The sequence below is a fragment of the Poecilia latipinna genome, unplaced genomic scaffold (assembly GCF_001443285.1).
Source record: "Poecilia latipinna isolate Pla-1442-1.1 unplaced genomic scaffold, P_latipinna-1.0 Scaffold702, whole genome shotgun sequence".
Lineage (NCBI taxonomy): Eukaryota > Metazoa > Chordata > Actinopteri > Cyprinodontiformes > Poeciliidae > Poecilia > Poecilia latipinna.
In genome coordinates this window covers 1-18,789 of record NW_015113318.1, presented here as the reverse complement: position 1 = coordinate 18,789, position 18,789 = coordinate 1, and the positions used below count along the sequence as shown (strand labels likewise).

At 38.5% G+C, this 18,789-nt stretch overlaps 1 protein-coding gene across 1 annotated transcript; it reads left to right on the top strand.

Moving 5' to 3' along the window:
• Positions 1-6,576: 6,576 nt before the first annotated feature.
• Positions 6,577-18,520, top strand: LOC106955069 (rho GTPase-activating protein 22). The gene is made up of 2 exons (XM_015045027.1): positions 6,577-6,783; positions 18,246-18,520. The coding sequence occupies exons 1-2, from the start codon at positions 6,741-6,743 to the stop codon at positions 18,503-18,505; spliced, it is 303 nt and encodes a 100-aa protein (XP_014900513.1). The 5' UTR covers positions 6,577-6,740; the 3' UTR covers positions 18,506-18,520.
• Positions 18,521-18,789: the final 269 nt, after the last annotated feature.

Genomic DNA, 18,789 nt, shown 5'->3' with positions numbered 1-18,789 from the left:
GTGAAGGCGTCTTTATTTTTCTGCTTTGTTTTGGGTTCTTAGAACAACTGATGTAGGAATGTTGTTTTGACTCTACAATTTGAAAGGAAACGCAAGTTTTATTTTTTCTCTTTTTGTTCATTTCTCACTTTGGATCGATGTGAACAGTATGATGGCCTTTTTGTGCCATTGCAGATACGGGGGGAAGAAAAGGGGTAGTAAATTTCTGCCAAAAGAACTCCAAAATTTTTAGATTAATCTCAGAAATTTTCAAGGAAAAAGGAAATGTTCTGCACTCAAAAAGTCAATTTCCTTGTTTGTTTGTTTTTTCTTAAATTTGAAACCATTTTTAGCCAACTTCATCATGTCAGATGGGTTCTGTTAATGTATTTTCTTTATTCTACGCAGCAAAATAATCAGTTAAATTAAATCATAAAAAATGTAATTTTCAATATGATTTGACATCATAGGGCTAGAAAAAAAAATCAGATTTTTTCTTTAATAAATGAATTTGTCACTTGAAAACAACATTTGTAATTTACTCAGGTTATCTTTGTATGATATTATTTTTGAAATATTTATGAGTAACAAAAAATGAAAAACCGCCTGTTGGTAGAAAATACATTTTCACAAAACTGAAGGTAAAGAAAGTAAATCTGGAAATCTGAAATATTTGAAGAGGGTCATTTTTATGTGAAAGTACATTTCAAGGTTTCATATATTTTTCACAATAAAAAACAAAACAAAAACAAAAAACAGATGTCATGTAAAAGGAGACAGTTGCAAAGACTCAACATTCATTTGAAATGACAGAGAGGAGTAACCGCAGACGGACGGCTGCAATCCTGTCTGCTCCTCTCAGAGTCATTAGTGGATGAAGCCATGGCCCTTTTGCTAATTGTCAGTGACAGAGAACAGGGGGAAGGTAATGGAGGGCAGAACCAGGGTCAGAGAACCAGACAGGCAGCACACGAGGGAGACGACCACTGGGGAAATACCTGAAAGTCTTCAAACAATCCTACTTCTCTCCTTTCTGCACTTAATTTCTTCTATTTAAGGGCGAGATGAGATCAAGTTGATCAGCATTAAAATCTTATTAAGCTATATCCTAACTGAAGTTATTCAGTGGCAAAATTATCAGCTACCAGTGATGCACACTGTTAGCTAAAAAGTTAGCTGTACTGTCCCTAAAGGACAAATCATAAACATACTAAAGCTAAAGTACTAAGCCAACATGGTATTTAGCAGAAGCTAATGCACTAAATTCAAACATCTTAATACCCACCAGGAGACAAAATGAGGGGCAACAATGTATATCTGAGGAGAGGAAAGGAACTCCTGCATAAACAGTCTTCACCCACTTCAAAATAAGAGCATGAATGTAAACATCCAACTACTTCAAAAAATTCTTAAGGGGTGATAACCAAAACTTCAACATACATGTTGAAATTTATTCATGTTAAAGTTTACAAAACCACTAAGTAATTGATCACCTTTGAATTTATTTGGAAAAATCAACTTAGGTGAAGCTAAGTGCGCTAAACGTTTTCAAAGTCAGCAAAATGCTAACCAATATATTAACCATTAAATGACTGGCAAGAGTGTGCTCACCACTAGCTGTTATTTCATTACGTGTGCGCAAAACTGTCAATATTCAGCTAATGTTTAATTTTTTTTTTTTTTTAAATACATAAAAATATTCGCAATTGCGGCGTTTTCTTTAAATATATTATGATGCAAAAAGTCTTTCCACCACAGTTTTGCGAAATAAAAGCCATAACTTTTTAATAAAAACATTTTCCTTTTAATTGGCAGGTTGTCATTAAAGAAATTTATTTTCAAAATGTCAAATTGCAAATTTATATGATCAGCGCAGCCTAACTAATCCAAATACTTTGAGACTTTTGTGACATCTACAAACTGGCTCTTGGTAATATTTGATTTTCTAATTGACAACAGAATGAAGTAAAAATGTGTTTTGGAATAAAGAATGCCTCACTTTGAATTGCCTTGTTGCTGAAAATGTGCTATATAAATAAAATGACCTTACCTCAAATCAACATGCTGTAAAGGTATTTACATCCAAACCATTGAAAAATGTGCTTCTAGATAAAACAAGTTTATTTAAGATCCCAGCAGCCTGTCTGAAATCACTGGCGGCTTAGTTTTAATGCATTTGGTCAGAAATGATCAATAAGTAATGCTAAGTCAACAGTCAAACCTTCAGCAGCCACCCAGCAGTGTGTGTTTTGGAACAGCCCTCCAGCACCACTATGAAATATTAATCATGGTCAGTATCAATATTTTAAAAGGTTTTCCAAACATTGTGGATTCCAAGGCTCTTATTAGCATTCTGAGCGACATCAGTCTCGACATTATGTGACCTCAGATGTCAGGTGACAGAGGAACACAATTACAGACATACGAGACGGGCAGAGTTACGCTAGCTAGCCTCATTCCACAAGTACACATCTTGGGTACTCTTTAAGACATGAATGTTGCAAACTATTGAGCCAAAAACAAGCAATTGTTGACTTGAGGACCAGCAGTTTGATCTCCTGGTCACTACTGAAGATGTTATGACCGCCTTAGCTAACCCATTTATACTGTACTCATTAGCTGCGTCTCCAACGATCATGTAATTGTGCAATTTTGAAATTGACATTTTGAAAATACATTTACTCAATGGAAACATGACAATTTCACAAAAAAATAGTTTTTTGATAAAATGTTTTGGCACGAGGATGAGGTGGTTTTGCGGCCGTACTGAAATTGGTTTATTTTGCAAAACTGCAATGGAAACACTCTTTTCGCATCACACTAGTCACATGATCAACAACCGGATGTGACCACTGGCACAAGCCACAAAGATGATGACAGGAAGTAGTTGGAGGATCATGGCGCGTCAAGTTATTTAATGAGTTATAGTGTTGCATGCATCAAAATTAGTTGCATGTGATCTGAATTGTGTGCCTTATACAACAGAAACACTGTAATTGTGAAATTGTGTTTTTTCAACATTAGCGGAATACTGAAGTATATAAAAGGATCCAAACTCCAAAAAGGAAAGGCTTGGAACTAATGAGAATACACTAAAATGCAAAGGTAAACATAAAGGAATGAAAACATCCGTGTAACAATAAAAGGTACAAAGAAATTAACTGAATATGGCAAGATCTAAACTAATCAAAATGCAAACAAATGAAAAAAAAACAAAGCGAGTGAATCTCAGTTTCTGTAATCATAAAGATGATGTTCTGTACAATTGCAAATGCAATGTTATTTGTGAAGTAGAGAAAGTACAAGTTTAAGTTCAGAAACTACTGAACTTAAAGACTTAAAGATGGCCGCTAGTCTCCTGGATGAAAGTAGTTGAGGCCTGAAATTTATTTTGGTGAAACGTGTGATTATTGGAACCATGTAACAGATAAGATTTAATGAAGCCAAACAGTAGCTCACAGAAGAAGCCTATTTGTCTATTTGGCGTATGTAAACATCTGGTTTCAATGCACTCAAATTTTCTTTACCTTTGTTGATCATATACAGCAACTCTCAATGGCACAACAGTTCATCAACTAGAACAAAACTCGATGTACACAAGACGGATGGAAGAAACCCAACAGTAAAACAGAAAACCTCCACCCTGCGTCCAACCCTTCCCATCACTCCAAGCTGCAGAGAAAAGACCCGACTTTGAGACAAGCTCGTCTATAAAAAGCCATGTGGTTATGGCTAAAGAAAAACAGAATTTCTGGTTGTGGGCTGGCTTTTGCTATTTGGGTTTTACAATGTTCTCTTCCCTCTGCTTGCTTTCATTGTCCACCGTTCCAGGGTCTGATAACACCTGATCAATCTGGAGAGAGACAGACCCTGAACCACACCCAGCCTGTAACCCAGTCTCGGTTTTAAACCAAACGCCGCCTTTAATGGCTTTTTAATTAAAATTGTTCGTTTGGAGTCGTTTCGTTGTAGCTTCTAGTTTCTATTGTTGCAGTTTGTGAGATCCCGTCTGTTAGTTTGACTCCATTTAGCTTTGGACCGTGTCTGCTTCGTTTTACCAGCTTGTTATCTTTGTTGTGTGTGTAGATGGTTGGATGTAATGTGTGGGCACACGCTCCCCCTCTGGGTCTTTCTCCCTCTTTACTCTGTAATAAGAGCAGCTGTGGCTTACGCGAGGCCAGCTCTGATTCGATTGCAGTGAAACTAAGGCCATTATCCTTTGTACGCCGGAGGAGGGCCAAGCAGCTGCGACAGGAGCAGCGCCAAACGGCATGTTTCAGGGTTTCCTTCAAGAAGATGGCAGAGAGTGGAAAAATTTCACAGATTACCCTCCAAACAAGCAAAGAAAGGAACATTTTATGCGATACCATGGGCAAATCCTCCGAATCAAATTACCCTGAGAGCAAACAGAAATAAGCTTCAATGGTGATTCTTGAGCAAATATAAATTAACTCTTTGTGGCTGATGTCAAATACTAAACATGTCTCAAAAAAAAAAAAAAAAAATTTATATATTTATTTTTTTTTTTGCTTATCCGCAAGAGATTTTTTTTTTTAAAATTGAAGGAACCCCATTACAGATGCACATTTTGCTCAATTTTATGTTCAAATAAAGCAAAACTGACTTTAGATAAATTTTTCAGATTATAAACTGATCATAATCTGAATTACAGTTCATTAGAAGCCATCTCTGTAGATAACTGGTCTATGATAATGGCTGCTATTCAGACAGCAATCTGTAAACCATGGAGTGCCGCAAGGCAGTTGTCTTGGTCCAATTATATATGTAATATTAACACTCCTGTACTTCTCTCTGATGGTAGGTCATTTGTGAGTTTATTTCATGATAAAAATGGTCATAGGGTGATGACTGGTCAGCTGCACAATCAGACAAAGACAGCGATGGGCAGCAGCTGTCAATCATGATGACTGGCATCCATTGATGTATTTGCAGATTTGCAGCGACCGCATTTTTATAAAGGTAAGAGAAATGTTCATATACTTCATACGCAAACAAGTTTAGTACCTTCCATTATGGAGAAAGTATGGGTCATTGTAACAATTCTGTATTAAAGAGCTTTTTGTTGGTTAGCATTGAGAAAAGGCCCTGCCATCATCTAGCCTACTATCTACGGAAAAACTTGTAAGCATCTAGACTTTTTTACGCTTTAAAGTCTGCTCTGGTCTAAGGGGAAACGCCATTTATGATTTAGTGGTGTAAATGTATTGTGAATTTAGGCAGATTTGATCAAATCAACAAACTTCAGGGGTAGAAGTTATGGGTGAGTTTCTAAGCTAGCTAGTTCCAACATTTGTAAATACCGCAGTCTATGAGCCCAACCTCCATATGCTACTTCCAAAGACAAATTAGCTAGACTTGAGCAAGTAGAAGACGTGGCGATACTGGCAAAGACAACATGGACAAACGATCACAGTCACACCGTTCAATTCTCCTGTTCCTCATTTCCGATGTCTGTCATAGTGCCTCGACAACAGCTTTTGTATTTGTCTGCTTTTTGAAACTGCTTCACTTTTCTACCATTCCATCTAAATATGCTTTCCATGTTTCATTTTCAGTAGGCCTCTTATTCCAGCTTAGCACCAAGAATGTGACAGTCGTACTCCATGTCATGGTTACCACTCTATTGGCGGCTCTTGAAACTCTTGACTCCTGCTGCAGCTCTCGCCTCATAAATCTTCCCCAAACTCATAAATATGCTTTGGCTCACAGACCTCTCAAGGCTGTAATTATCAAGTTACTTGGAAAAAACTTACTGCATGTTTCCCTTCCACTCAACTTTCCAACTGTAAGACTGAATGCAGCATTCAGCGAACAACCAACTTCTTTAACCATAACATGTCCAAATGTTTGACTGATGCAACAATCAACTCATGAGGAGTCTTCCTCATGACTGTCGGACATATTATACCAATTCTGTATTAAAGATCTTTTTGTATTGGTTGTCTGTAAATATTAAAACATATAGTCTCCAGAACACGTAATTTGTGTTTATTTGCTCTACATGGTATGCATTTAACTGAAAAACTACTTTTCAACTAAAATTTAGCGTATTAAAGTTGGTGAAATTATTGATTTCTCTACGCTCCTCTTATTTCTAAGCTCAGCCCTTCCTCTCAGTTTCTTCAGTTAATTACCGGCTGCTGCAGCTCAAGGTGACAGGAAGCTGCTGGAGGGGACCATTTTTTTCCCTCTGCCCTCCCGGTTGTTCAGAGACGTCCCATAGGAACGCCGGGAGGCTCTAATTACGACATATTGTCTAAGCCGGCGTTTGCTCTTGTCCTGAAGTGAAGGTTCTCCGGCTAAAACAAAACCGAGGCACGGTTAAAGATGAGGATGGATTTGGGTTCAGAGGTAGATGGAGAGGAAGGGAGGAGACACCTGGCAAATGAATAGAAAAGAAATCTAGACCTTTGCATGTGTGCACATTTTGTCGGTGGTGGACCCTTCCTCACTTCCCACAGGCGGGGATGTAAAGCTATGAATAATGTAACAGGGAGGGGCGGAGGACCACTGGGTGTGGGCAAAAAAAAAAAGCTGTAGTTCCTCCTCCTTCCTTCCCTCACCACCCCCGTTTTCTTTCCATTCTCCTCCCCTCGCCACGGTTCACCCAACCCCCTAGCAGCCGGCCGCACTGCAGAAGGTCAGAAGAGGAGAAGAAGAAGAGGAAAGAGGCAAGGCAGGGGTGGGGTGTGTGTGTGTGTGTGTGTGTGGATGTACGAGAATATGCCGAGGGGAGAGCGATGACAACCATGCTGAGCCCAAAGATCAGACAGACCAGGAGAGGTAGGTCGCTTTTCCCTTCCCTTCCCTGACAGCTGCAGCATCACCGTCTGCTCTGCGCTCAGTTGGTTCAAACGAGTCAGACGCACAGATTTTCATGCAACTTTTACGTGTTTTGTGAAAACAGTTTAAATTAAGATGAAACTGCAGCTGCAGAAACACTTTCAGTTGTCACATTTTCTCCTGCCCACGCAAATACAAATCAGGAAACCTCCTGATTTGCATTTGCGTTTTACTCCAGCTGGATGCTGCTGCTAGTATGTGTACGCGTGTGCGTGTGTGTGTTTTACAGGGAGAGAGCAGCATCTCTGGTTCCATCAGCACCACGAGTTTGCTGTCACACACCAAAACACGCGTGTGTGTGTGTGTCCCTGGCGATGGATTTATTAATAAAGCGTGTGGATGCAAGTCTTCCTTCCGTCTTTCTTCCTTCCTCTCTTGGCACTAATCTCCATGACGACAATTATACAGCTGGATCAGATTAAGTTGAAATGAATAGGTCCTCATCACGAATGGGAGCGTGATGATCAAACCGTCCGCTGTAGTGTGTAAAATTGGTGACAAAGTGGATTAAATCATATTTGCATAAATGCGCAAAGTGATTTTAGACATCATGGCTCAATTACATAAAACTAAAATAAGTTGCTTAACAACTTACCATGTGTTTAAATAACAATCCGCAAGTATTCACTCTTTTTTTTCGAAGTTCAGTAACTTAATTATCTCCTTGCTTTATTTCTAACGTAGCGAAAGCAAACGGATTAAAACGTTGGTGCGATTCTGCCAGAGAAGCATCTACCGCGTCGCTCTGGTAAACTGCAGTCCGTGCGCTGACAGCGCCACATTTGCTGAGGCGCATGAAAAAGCGAGTGTGTGACAGACGTAGCAGGGAGTAACGCCTGCTGAGGCAGGGGTCAGAGCAGTTCAGAGCGCTAACCACAGAGCACGTGCTGGTAAGTAATTGAACCGCTTACGATGTCACGTCAAAAACGTCAAGGAAAAGATGTAAGAGTAACCGTGTAATTATCTGATATCGACGTTAAAGGGAAGATGGTGGAATATTTATTACCTAGGAGGTTGAATGGGCTCTTTTCACCTCTTTAAACTCTAAATATTGGTTTTAAAACATTTTTATTTTGATTGTGGAGCTGCGTACTAAAGACACAACAACATATCCAGCTAATGACACGATACACAATACTGGACTCCCAAGAGTACCAGAGATTTTAGGTATAAAATCAGTATCAGTATCACAAATCATAACCGGAGCTTCAAAGAGTCTGTAGTACTTAGAGCAGAATATTTTAGTCTAGGTTTGACTGGCATTATTTTTGGTTGTCTAAATGTAAAGTGGTTTTAATGATGGAAGAAAATATCAAAATTGTATCTTTTTTCCCCACAAATAAATTTGGAATTTTGCAAACAGGGTATCTGCCAGCCAGTGGAGGCTGATCAATAGTGGAGTAGTGTTTCCTCTCTGGTTGATCAAACACAAGCAACATTATTTTTTTTAAATAACATGCAAATATATTCACAATCCATACTCCTTTTACAATGTTATCTTTTTAAGATACCCATCAAGAGAAAAAAAACTGCTCAGTTGGGTGAAAATATATTTGAAGCTAAAGTTTTAAATAAGTGAAAACAAATTTTAGCTGAAAAAAAAAACTGCCAACGTTAATTTTTAGGTTAGCAGTACAAAATCTAGAAATATGGCTCAACATGGCTTGCGCAGACAGTGCTGGCTTGTTTTATGTTTACTATATTAAATAACGATGGTACTACCATTAAAAATAACTTCTATTCCATTTGTGGTAGATTAGACTACAATAATTTAACCATATTATGTTTTATTATGGATTATTGGGTCAAACATCGATATAATTAGTCATCTAGCTTCCCAGACAGCTTTCTGGTTTGCCAGCTAGCTAATTAACTTTTAGCTGGCTTGGTAGATACTGTTTGTATAAATTGGTGTAATCATCTTATTCTGTCTTTAGTGTTTATTTATAGCTAAAAAAAAAAAAGGTTTAAATGAAAAAAAACATTTTCGTGTAACAGAAAATAACTAGCTAAGGCTTGTGTCAGAATCACTTTTGAATCACTTCAGAATCACTTTTTTAGAAACATTGTTAAGATCTCAGAATAGTTTGAGACAAATGGTCCATAGAGGTTTATTTTAATCAACAACAGCCCTATCCTACATTGGAGAGAAAAAACATCCCACTGCTGTGGTTTCAGTAATCTCTTCAAATGTCAACATTTTGAAGCTGTAATGGGCTTCGTGGTGCAGTGGCTGGCACCAGGAATGAAGCAGCAGCTGTAATTGCCCACATATCAGCTGCTTCTCCCTCACACTGCGTGTTTGATCTACGTTTCCATGGTTTTATGATCAAAGCGTTACAGTGCAGCACCACGCTGACTTTGTTTTTTCCGAGGCATGTGACTGAAAACTGACGGATCTGGGTACTGTAAGCAAGAGTGTGGATTTAAAAATAAGTAAATTAATAAATAAATATCACACAGATAATGTGGATGTGGGGGATGATTTAATGCACACACTCACTGCTGCAGATCTGTTCCACTTCATTGCAGGTTTCACATAACAGGCATGTATGTCAACTGCCACACCTCCAGAAAGTCAAGGGTTGATGCCACACACAACAGAAACACACACGCACACACGGGCAACACATGCATTAATCAGTATGAGATAGCTGGATGTTCCAGTCTGATGCACCTGTAAACTCTCTCCGCCGGTTTCCCCAAGCCATAAATCACCGAACAACAACTAGATTAGCCAAATTAAATTCCTCCACCATGCCAATGTGAACAGCTGTGTGTATGTGCATCCATATATGCAATGCAGCTTTCTGTGTCATTTTCTGTAGCCTTTGTAGAGAACCCACTTTAAGTTACTAATGGAGATTCAGGTCTCTGGTGTGCATAGAAGCCATTTACTGCTGGTGATAAATATACAACTCCATGATGTATGAGGTGGGACTGTAGAGACCTAAAGCATGCAGAAATGTTGCATCAGATATCATAACATTTGGGTTTTGTTGTAAGCATGTGGATGACCATTTGTGCACATGGCAACAGATTCTCATGTGCCACAAATGAGTCCAGTTGCTCTGCGGCTGCCAGTTCAGAAACTGATCGAATAATTGAGAATTAAAAAAATTACTGTAGAACAGAACCAATATAGAATCTCAAACTAGCCATAATAAATTTAACATGGAGAAATGCTCTAATCACCCATGTCTTAGTGAATCTGGTAGTGCATTAAAGAGGTTTGAAAATGATTGCTAGGTGATGCATCTTGCAGTCTGTTTAATAGTGGTATATTTTATACATGCATCAAACACAGCCAATGGTTTTTGGCTTTATGATTAGTCAACCACTGAAGACCATTTGTACACATCTATAGTCAGTTTTAAGATTGAGAAGATTGGCAAAAGTCACAACTTCAGGGCAAAAGTACAAAAGAAATCCTGGTTTGGATACTCTATATAAATGCACTGATGTTAAAACCTTGTGAGGTCACTTCCATCGGCAAAAGGTCCATTGACTCTCTACCCACACCAAATTACTTAACAGTTTTGTCGGTGACCATCTTCAGCGACCATTGGCAAGAAGTCAGCAGCCCATCACAAGGCAACAAAGAGACACGACAACTATAGAAAAACAGACTCTCTCCGAAGAGAAATTTAGAGAAACCAATCAACCCAATAGTCGTGTTTTTGGGTTGTGGGAGGAAGACAATATTAAAACATGTTGGTAGAATTAAATTGTCAGACGTGTTTTCACAAACACTGAGCAAATTTTGAAGGCTGGATGACTGGGTCAAAGTATCTCCGAAACTGCAACTTATCTGCAGTGGTCAGAATCTTTTAACAGTTGTCCATGAACCAACGACTGGGTCACAGGTGGCCAGGATTGTTGTGTGCGTCATGATGTGTTGTAGAGAGAAACCTCAAGCAAAAGGAATAAATGATAGGTGGCAGGCAGGTAAGTACAGATGAACTGCAAAGATACATTGAGAGGTGAAGAGGAACAAGAGAGAAAACGCAAGGAGAGGCTGGAATGAAGATAGGAGCATGAAAAACTAGAAACTCAATGAACTGAGGGCAATAAAATCCATATTCCAACTAATCCTGGAAGCATGAGGGTTGTGAAAGCTGGCTTTTGTAGTCCAATCCAACAGACTACCTACTGTAGTTCAAACTTCGGAAAAAGTCTTTGCTGGTTCTGATGAATAGATGACAGAACACAATATCAGTTTGTTCTATACGGAGCTGCATAGCAGGATGCCAGTTAGGGTACAAGTGATCTTCCCTGATGGCTATGGTCTCCTGATTAGAAAAGGATTTTACCACACAGTCAATGAATCAGAAATGGTTTGAACTGTATAACAATGAAGTGTTGATCAAAATCAAACATTTGTGGGAGGCACTGGACAAGCAGGTCCAGGCCATTGATACCCATGTCACAACTTAAACTGACCCAAAATCAGTTTTAGATTTGAGAAATGCATTTGTGGGAAAACAAACTATTAAAAATTCCATGTCGGGATGCTGTGGTAGCACAGAGGTCAAGCATAACCCAGGTAAGGATGGGCTGGATAAATGATAATGCCATTTTGAAACCATGTTTCAAGCTATATGATGTAATGGCATAATAATGCAAGAACACATTTTCAAAGATCAATAATCTTTAAATTGTAATGAACACTTAACACTGGAACTGGAAGACATTTTAAATATCAAAAAATGTATAAAATATAAACAATATAACGAATAATGAAGTCTCTAAACAAAAACTGTCCAAAAAAAAAGTGCGTGATGTGTGTGTGGGGGGGAGTTAATCGAGACCAAAGCACCTGACTGGAGACTTAAGTTTCTGGTAGAAAGAGAGAAAAAAGAAAAATAAATAGTGCAACTGAAAATTATTACGCTCGTTTTAACCGTTTTAATTTATCAAGCAATTAATTAATTTATTGCTCATTGTGACAGGCCTAGGCCTTTGTCATTCAGTTAGCTAGTTAGCTTTAGTTTATTTGACCAATAATGCAGTCTGCCAGTGTAGTTATGAAACAGTCAGCCAACTATTGAGTACCGACTGCCTAAATTTCTTCTGACAAATTCCTTCATTTTACATAATCAGAATATTACTAGTAAGTTTCTTCTTCACCAGGACATCCACCGCCTCTTAGTGCAGCAGGCTTGTTGCAGTCCTTGTGACTGTGCCTATTCTCAACCTTATCAGCTCAGTGTGGCATACAAAACAGTTTGATGTGAATATACTGTTGGCCTCTGAGCAGATTACTGTGCAGAGCAAAACTGGGGACATTAATCTGCGCTCTTTCATTGGACTTAAAGGATCTGCTGCTGCAACCTCTTGATGCTAAACATCAGATCACACCCTCAGGGTTTTAGTGGAGGTTTTGCCTCTGTTGGTTTTGACACACTATTTTGGAAGAGTTCATCTGTTATTCCTGGATGTTGCACTCCCTACCTACAATTACAAACCCTGAAAAATCATTGCACATATGCATAAATCATTCCTGGGAGGGCAAATCTAGGCCTAGAGTAAGTACATCTGCAAACAGTCCAGGATGACTGGACTGTTTGCAGTCCAGGATGAAGCAGAGCCTTTGACTCGACCCATCCTTAATTTGCTGTTGAGGACATGTTTCACAGAATTGCTGTGATTGTGCCCAAAAGCTGTTCCTACAATAAAAGTGCCTCCCTTTCAGAGTTGTAGTTCATTGTTGCAGAAGTAACCACAGAACAGTTCCACCCAAAACCCAAGGAAGGTCTGAATCACTCTGAATAGAAGGTCCAAATTTGTGGAGTGGGCAGTCAGGCTTGGCACACACAAACATGCAGAATTAAAAATCAGTTGTGACTCAGGGGTGAATCATCCAGTATGTTCCACTCAGGCTATGATCCTCGTGGCTCACGTGTTGAACAAAGGAGGTATTTTGTGTGGATCCTGAGGAGAGATGAAACAATGAAGGGGGTGTGATGAAGGGGAGATAAATGGATGGGCCGACTGGGGTGGGGAAGGTAACAATCATAGTAAGGGAACATGGCTGAAAGTTTAGTAGTGCTTGTTTTACTATGCGTGGACCATGTGTACAAACATGGTAATGAAATGGTCTTGATAAGAAAACTGCCCTAAAAATCCATTTGCTAATTTCAAGGTTCTGGCAGTAGGACAGCAATGTAAGCCAAGAACTATAGATATTTGTTTGGGCATTAAGCCTTTGAGCAACAGATATATCTAGATAACAAAACAGTGTATGAAAAAAGCTTTTGCAGCAAAGGGGCATCAGAAAACACAGATGGTGTCAAGTTTCAGGTTTGGACTCGAGTTTGAGTTCAGAAGAATTTGGACTTGACTTAGACTTGATTGTAAAGACTCATGATTCACTTAACCTCATGGCCTATAACTCTATTTTTTGGCTCCTTTTTAGATGATCTGTTTTATGGTATTTGTGTTTTTATTGGTCAGGTTTTATTTTATGAACTTGTACAGCACTTTACAGACTTTGGGTCTGTAAAGTGCTCTATAAGTAAAGGTTGACTGATTGACAAACTTTATCAAATGTAATCAAGAGTCAATGCAAACCAGTATGTACAGTGCAGACATTTGGATTGCTGCATAGTTTCCTATTGAAGGATGCACTTAATTTATTGAACAGAGTTGTTTTGTGGATCATCTGCTATTATTGGTTCATTGCATGTCTCACCTGTCCAAGTTAGCTGTAGCTTCCTAATATTTGACCATACTTAAGACTTCCCACTGTTTTTAGAGACTTGAGCCCTAGTTCCGCTTATCCTCTCAAAAAGGATAAGCGGAACTTATTTGAGACATGACTTGAACTTGGTAAAAGTCACTTGTAGACTTTGGAAAAACGAAAATTAGCAGTGCATTGACAGTTTTCTGACCGATCGTGATCACAACCTTTGAAAAGTCTGCCCTGCTGATTCTGATAGATTTTTTTGTCTGAAATGTTGCTAAAAATAGTAAGAAAAATTGCCAAGTTGGTAACAGTAGGGTGACTGTAAATGTGCAGACATGACTTGGTGGGTCGGTCTATTGGTCAAACCTCTCTTAAAGCAGAGCAGAAGATGACAGTGGTTGATTTTAGACCTTTGCAGAGGCAGATAAGATTTGTGGGTAAGATCAGCTTCACACGCAAGTATCGGCCAATCACAGAGTTCCTAAAACTAAGGAAATCAATGCTGACTATGTGTTCACCCCTATTGGAAATCAGTTTCCACATTCATCCCTAAATATATATACATTTTTAAACTCTGCTAAGTCGTGGTAAAGGTAACATACTCTGTGCTGTGCTGTAGAATATTGAATTGCACAACCTTTATCCCAATACACATGCTCTATTCAGAGTGTAGTGATTCAAAAGCATCACACATACTTCCAAGATGCAAAGACTATATTCCACCAAATTCTCACCATTCAGGCCCATGTAACAGATGCAAACCAAAACAGGAAACAGTATGACATCATCATAAGCTCAGGCTTTCCAGCAACAAACAGTTCAAGCTCAATAGACATTAAAATGTAGCTTTTCTGTTAGATACACTCCCAGTATGTTTGGTGTCAATCAAAAGACGAGTGTCTAGAAAAGGACCTGGTAAGAACAGTTAGGTAAGGTGGAGAATCTGATACTCTGGGCCTGTTTGTCTTGCCAGAAAAGTTAAAAACTATCATCACTGAGTCTTTCAGCAGGAAAATGGTCCAAAACACAGGAATAGTTCACCAGAAGAAAACCAAAATATGCCTTCTCACTCCTCTGATCTAAACCCTACAGAAGACTTTTGGAGTATACTAATTAGCAGCATGCTTTAGAGAGGACCTAGAACTCTGGACGATTGGCAAATGAGACATTTTGGAAACAATAGCAACAGGGTGCCTAAAAGTTTTTTTGAAGTGAAATTCTACTCATCTGATAAAAGATTCATTTAATTTAAAGTTTTCTTTTAACTTTATCAGAGCTGCCAATAGGTATGGACACCACATAATGTTCATTCAGTTCAGCTCCAGTGTCTTGGTAACAATCAAGTTGCTCAGGTATTCTTTGGTGTATTTTTTATGTCTTTGCTGATTATTTGTTTTATTGGTTTTTATTGGAGGGAAATAGTCCTCCATCTAACTTGGAATGCAATTATCAAGAGCCAAGGCAACGGGGAATCATTTCATAAATGATAAAAGTCCCTATTACACAGGGACTTGTGCTGTCTACTGTACTATGGGCCACCATGGAAAGACAAAACTAATTTAAATGTAAATTAGCAACAGCAAAGAGTGAAACCTGCTTTATTATGCTTATATGTGACACTGCTCTCATAAAAATGAAACATTTATTTATTTACACATTTAAAACAGTTGGCCAATGAGAGTTTGCCCATAATACAAGAACTAATATGTTTCCTTAAGAACGGTGCTGCTAGAGAAGTTGATGGGCTCTTAAGGGGGCTTTGAATAGACCCGAGTGGCTGAGCATAAGAAGGGAAAGTAATTAAATTTCAAGTAGGAGAAACGGAGCGTGACAATGCAGAGAGGGAAGAATAAAGATGTCGGTAAGGCTGGAATTATAGGAGAAACACCTCGGTAAAGGGACAGTGTTCATTATAACTTTTCGCACCACAAGCTTACGCAATTTTGGGGAGACTGTTAAGTTTTATTTGTTTGTTTAAGCAAAGAGGATGCAAGACTTGTGTTTCTTGTTGTTCCCAATTTTAAGAGTTAAACAAAATTCTTATTAGTTTATTAAATGACATGACATATTCCTGACTCAATTATTCAAGCATCATATGAACTAAGATTGTTCATTTACTGAGTGTTGTACTCACACCCAGTGAAGGTGTCCAGACACATTTCAAGCATGAGAAAAAATGTTTTTACCTCCACAGGACTTTGTGATAGATCAACACAAATGATTGTGTAATGAATAATTGTAAAATGGTAGTAAATTCCACTTTCTTCAAATAATCTGAAACATGTGACTTGCATTTGGTGTGTTTGTGTGTGTGTGTGTGTGTGTGTGTGTGTGTGTGTGTGTGTGTGTGTGCGTGTGCGTGTGTGCGCGTAATTAAACTATGTCACACTTATTGACTTAAGTTACTGAAAATCAAATATTTTTAAAATATCCTATTAAGGGTGGGACTCTTGAATTAGTCTTTATGAATTACATTGCTTTTAATGAGTTAAAAATTGTAAGGCATGAATCACTTTTTTCTTTAAACATACAAATGTTCTGGGTGGAACCCTTCCATTTGCATGTTTCTGGCACATCCACAAATATTACACACAAGCAACATCAAACAACAGTCCCACCGCTAATTCTAATTCATTGAGACGACTTTCTAACCCACTCAAAGTTGTGTTGCCAAGAGCTGCATCCCTGACCTGTGTTCCTTTGTTTTACATTTACTTTTGTGCCTTTTAATAGAAAAAAATAGATAAAAAATTACATTAAAGTTGGAACAACATGTGAAGAAAAGAATACTTCTGTAAGGCTCTGAAAACATATTTAGGTCATCTCGGTTCCTATGAAATAGCACAATGCTATGCCATTGAGCAAAGCTAGCTATAATAATGCCTTACAGTTAGCATATCAGATGTAAAATGAAAGACTATACGTTACAGAGATTACACACCCATTATAAAGAGAAGGTATCCAGTAGCTTCCTCCAGCACATTAATCATCACTACCTCACTAGAGGTTGCCATAGTAACAATTGATTAACAGTGGGCAAAGATTACTACTAGACTGCATTTAGCTTAATTTAAATAGAAAATTGACACTACTTTCACCAGTGCCAAGACCGTTCTATTATTTTGTCTATTGTATTTCTGAGTCCAGCTTAACCTTTTTAATTATTCTGTATATAATTCAAGTGTTGCAAATACACCAGCGTATCACACCAACAAGTCCTTTGAGTCAGCACTCTGATTAGCTCTAAACAGATAAGTCACGCCTGTTAAGGTTTAAACATATGTTGGACGTAGGAAGGAGAGTCATTAAAAAGGATAAATATTGATTTTTCTTCTTCCTATTCTTCCATCCGTTGCTTTAGCAACATCTGAAAATTGATCATGTCTAAGAGTGTGTGTGTGTGTGTGTGTGTGTGCGTGTGTGTGTGTGTGTGTGTGTGTGTGTGTGCGTGTGTGTGTGTGTGCGTGGTGTTAGAATGGACCACCAGGGAGGCTTTCTGCACAATTGAGCTGTAGAAGTTCTAATAAATCATTCAATAACTTTGATCTGTTACTAATGCTAAAAACAATAATTTGATGCAAAATTTTGAGTTACTGAAGATATTTTCCTAATCCAAACACTTCTATAGGAATCAACAAGGTTTTGGGTATAACTAACGCCCAACAGGACAATACAACAATTCAAATTGTCACTCTGGTTGGAAAACAGCATGACGCTTCCACCAACATGTTTGACAGGTGGATTTTCCAGAAGGCATTTAGATGGTCTACAGGTTTTATTTATGATCAAAAAAGGTGTTTTGGAGCCAGAGCTACTTTTTTCCCCAGTATCCTTTAAGTCCATGTTGACGTTCACCGTCACTGGCAATGCTAGGATTTTGTTTTTAAGCTTCAGATTGCATCCTTTTCTACAAATGATAAAGTGTTCATTATTGCATTTTAAGCAATACAATGTTTATCTGCTTACTTATTAATGAATTTAACTGTTTATTTGCATATTTCAATTCCATTCCAATATTACATACAAAAGACTTGACTAAATTAAAAATCTGAAGAATGTGCTATTTTTTTTTTTATCTGATTACTCTATTTTTGGAATCAATTATTCTGATAATTAATCTATAGCTTCAGGCCTAATCCATAGTTTAATCAGGTAAGAACCGACATTTTTAAAGCATATTCATCTACAATTTAACAGATCAATCTGAGCAGCGTCACAGCTCAATAGCTGCTCTGCCTTTTAAACCCGTCCTTGCCTGAGCTCAGGTTTCACACGTTTGCTCAAAATCAGTCAGCCAGTCCCATGTGGTCCTATATCTGCTGCTCTGCCGGGGTGTAGAGCAAAACAATCTCTTCCAAGGACCTCTGAAATTGAAGTGGGGCATTCCCGTCACCTGAGGCTGTGTGGAACGGCTGTGTGTACATTTCTTCTCTTCTCTGTTGTGTCTGCTCTGTTGTTACAGTATTTATGTCTGCAGTCCCAATCCTCGTTCAGACAAGAGAACTAGCACCCTGAGGCAGATGGCTGTAAGTGGTCATGTCTGAGAAACTGCAGAGCAAGTGTGTGTATAAAGTTTACAGAACAGAGAGATAAAATCTAATTTGCCATGTTTGGAAGCAGAAAATATGCGAGGCAACAAACTGAAGGAATAACAAATCTGCCCTATGTCTTTATATAAAAATATCTTGTATGTGTTGCTTTTACTTGTTTGCAGCCAGGTCGAAGAGCATGGTGATGGGAGAGGTGTCGCGAGGCTCGTGCAGGCCAGGCTCCCCCAGCCTCCAGGAGGGGGCGCTGAAGGCCGGATGGCTGAAGAAGCAACGCAGCATCATGAAGAACTGGCAGCTACGCTGGTTTGTGCTGCGCTCAGATCAGCTCTACTTCTACAAAGATGAAGAAGAAACCAAACCACAGGTAATGTTTCAGACATGTCAGGGGCTTAGGACAATAAACTCACAACCAGTATACACTTAGTATATTACACAAACATGCTCATGGATTAACTTGGAAAAACAAAAGGTTGTTTGAAAGTATCCAGATGCTGGTTAAAGATGAAGTATTTTGTTTCACAAAAGCATTCCACGTTACACTTTTGGAGGGTTCTCTATATACATGACGATTACCAAACATTTCTAAGGTTACAGTTTTAAGAACAGTCAAAATTCTGTCATACCGTTCCAACACTTCAAAGTATTTTGAATGAGATGCCAGAGAAAGTACCAAAGTAACAGGAGGAAAAATTACCACCACCACTAATA

Bases quoted from the DNA above. Each gene is read 5' to 3' on its own strand.
- LOC106955069 (XM_015045027.1), top strand. From the start codon at position 6,741: ATGACAACCATGCTGAGCCCAAAGATCAGACAGACCAGGAGAG. The intron at 6,784-18,245 runs GTAGGTCGCTTT...ACTTGTTTGCAG, and splicing joins GATCAGACAGACCAGGAGAG to CCAGGTCGAAGAGCATGGTG.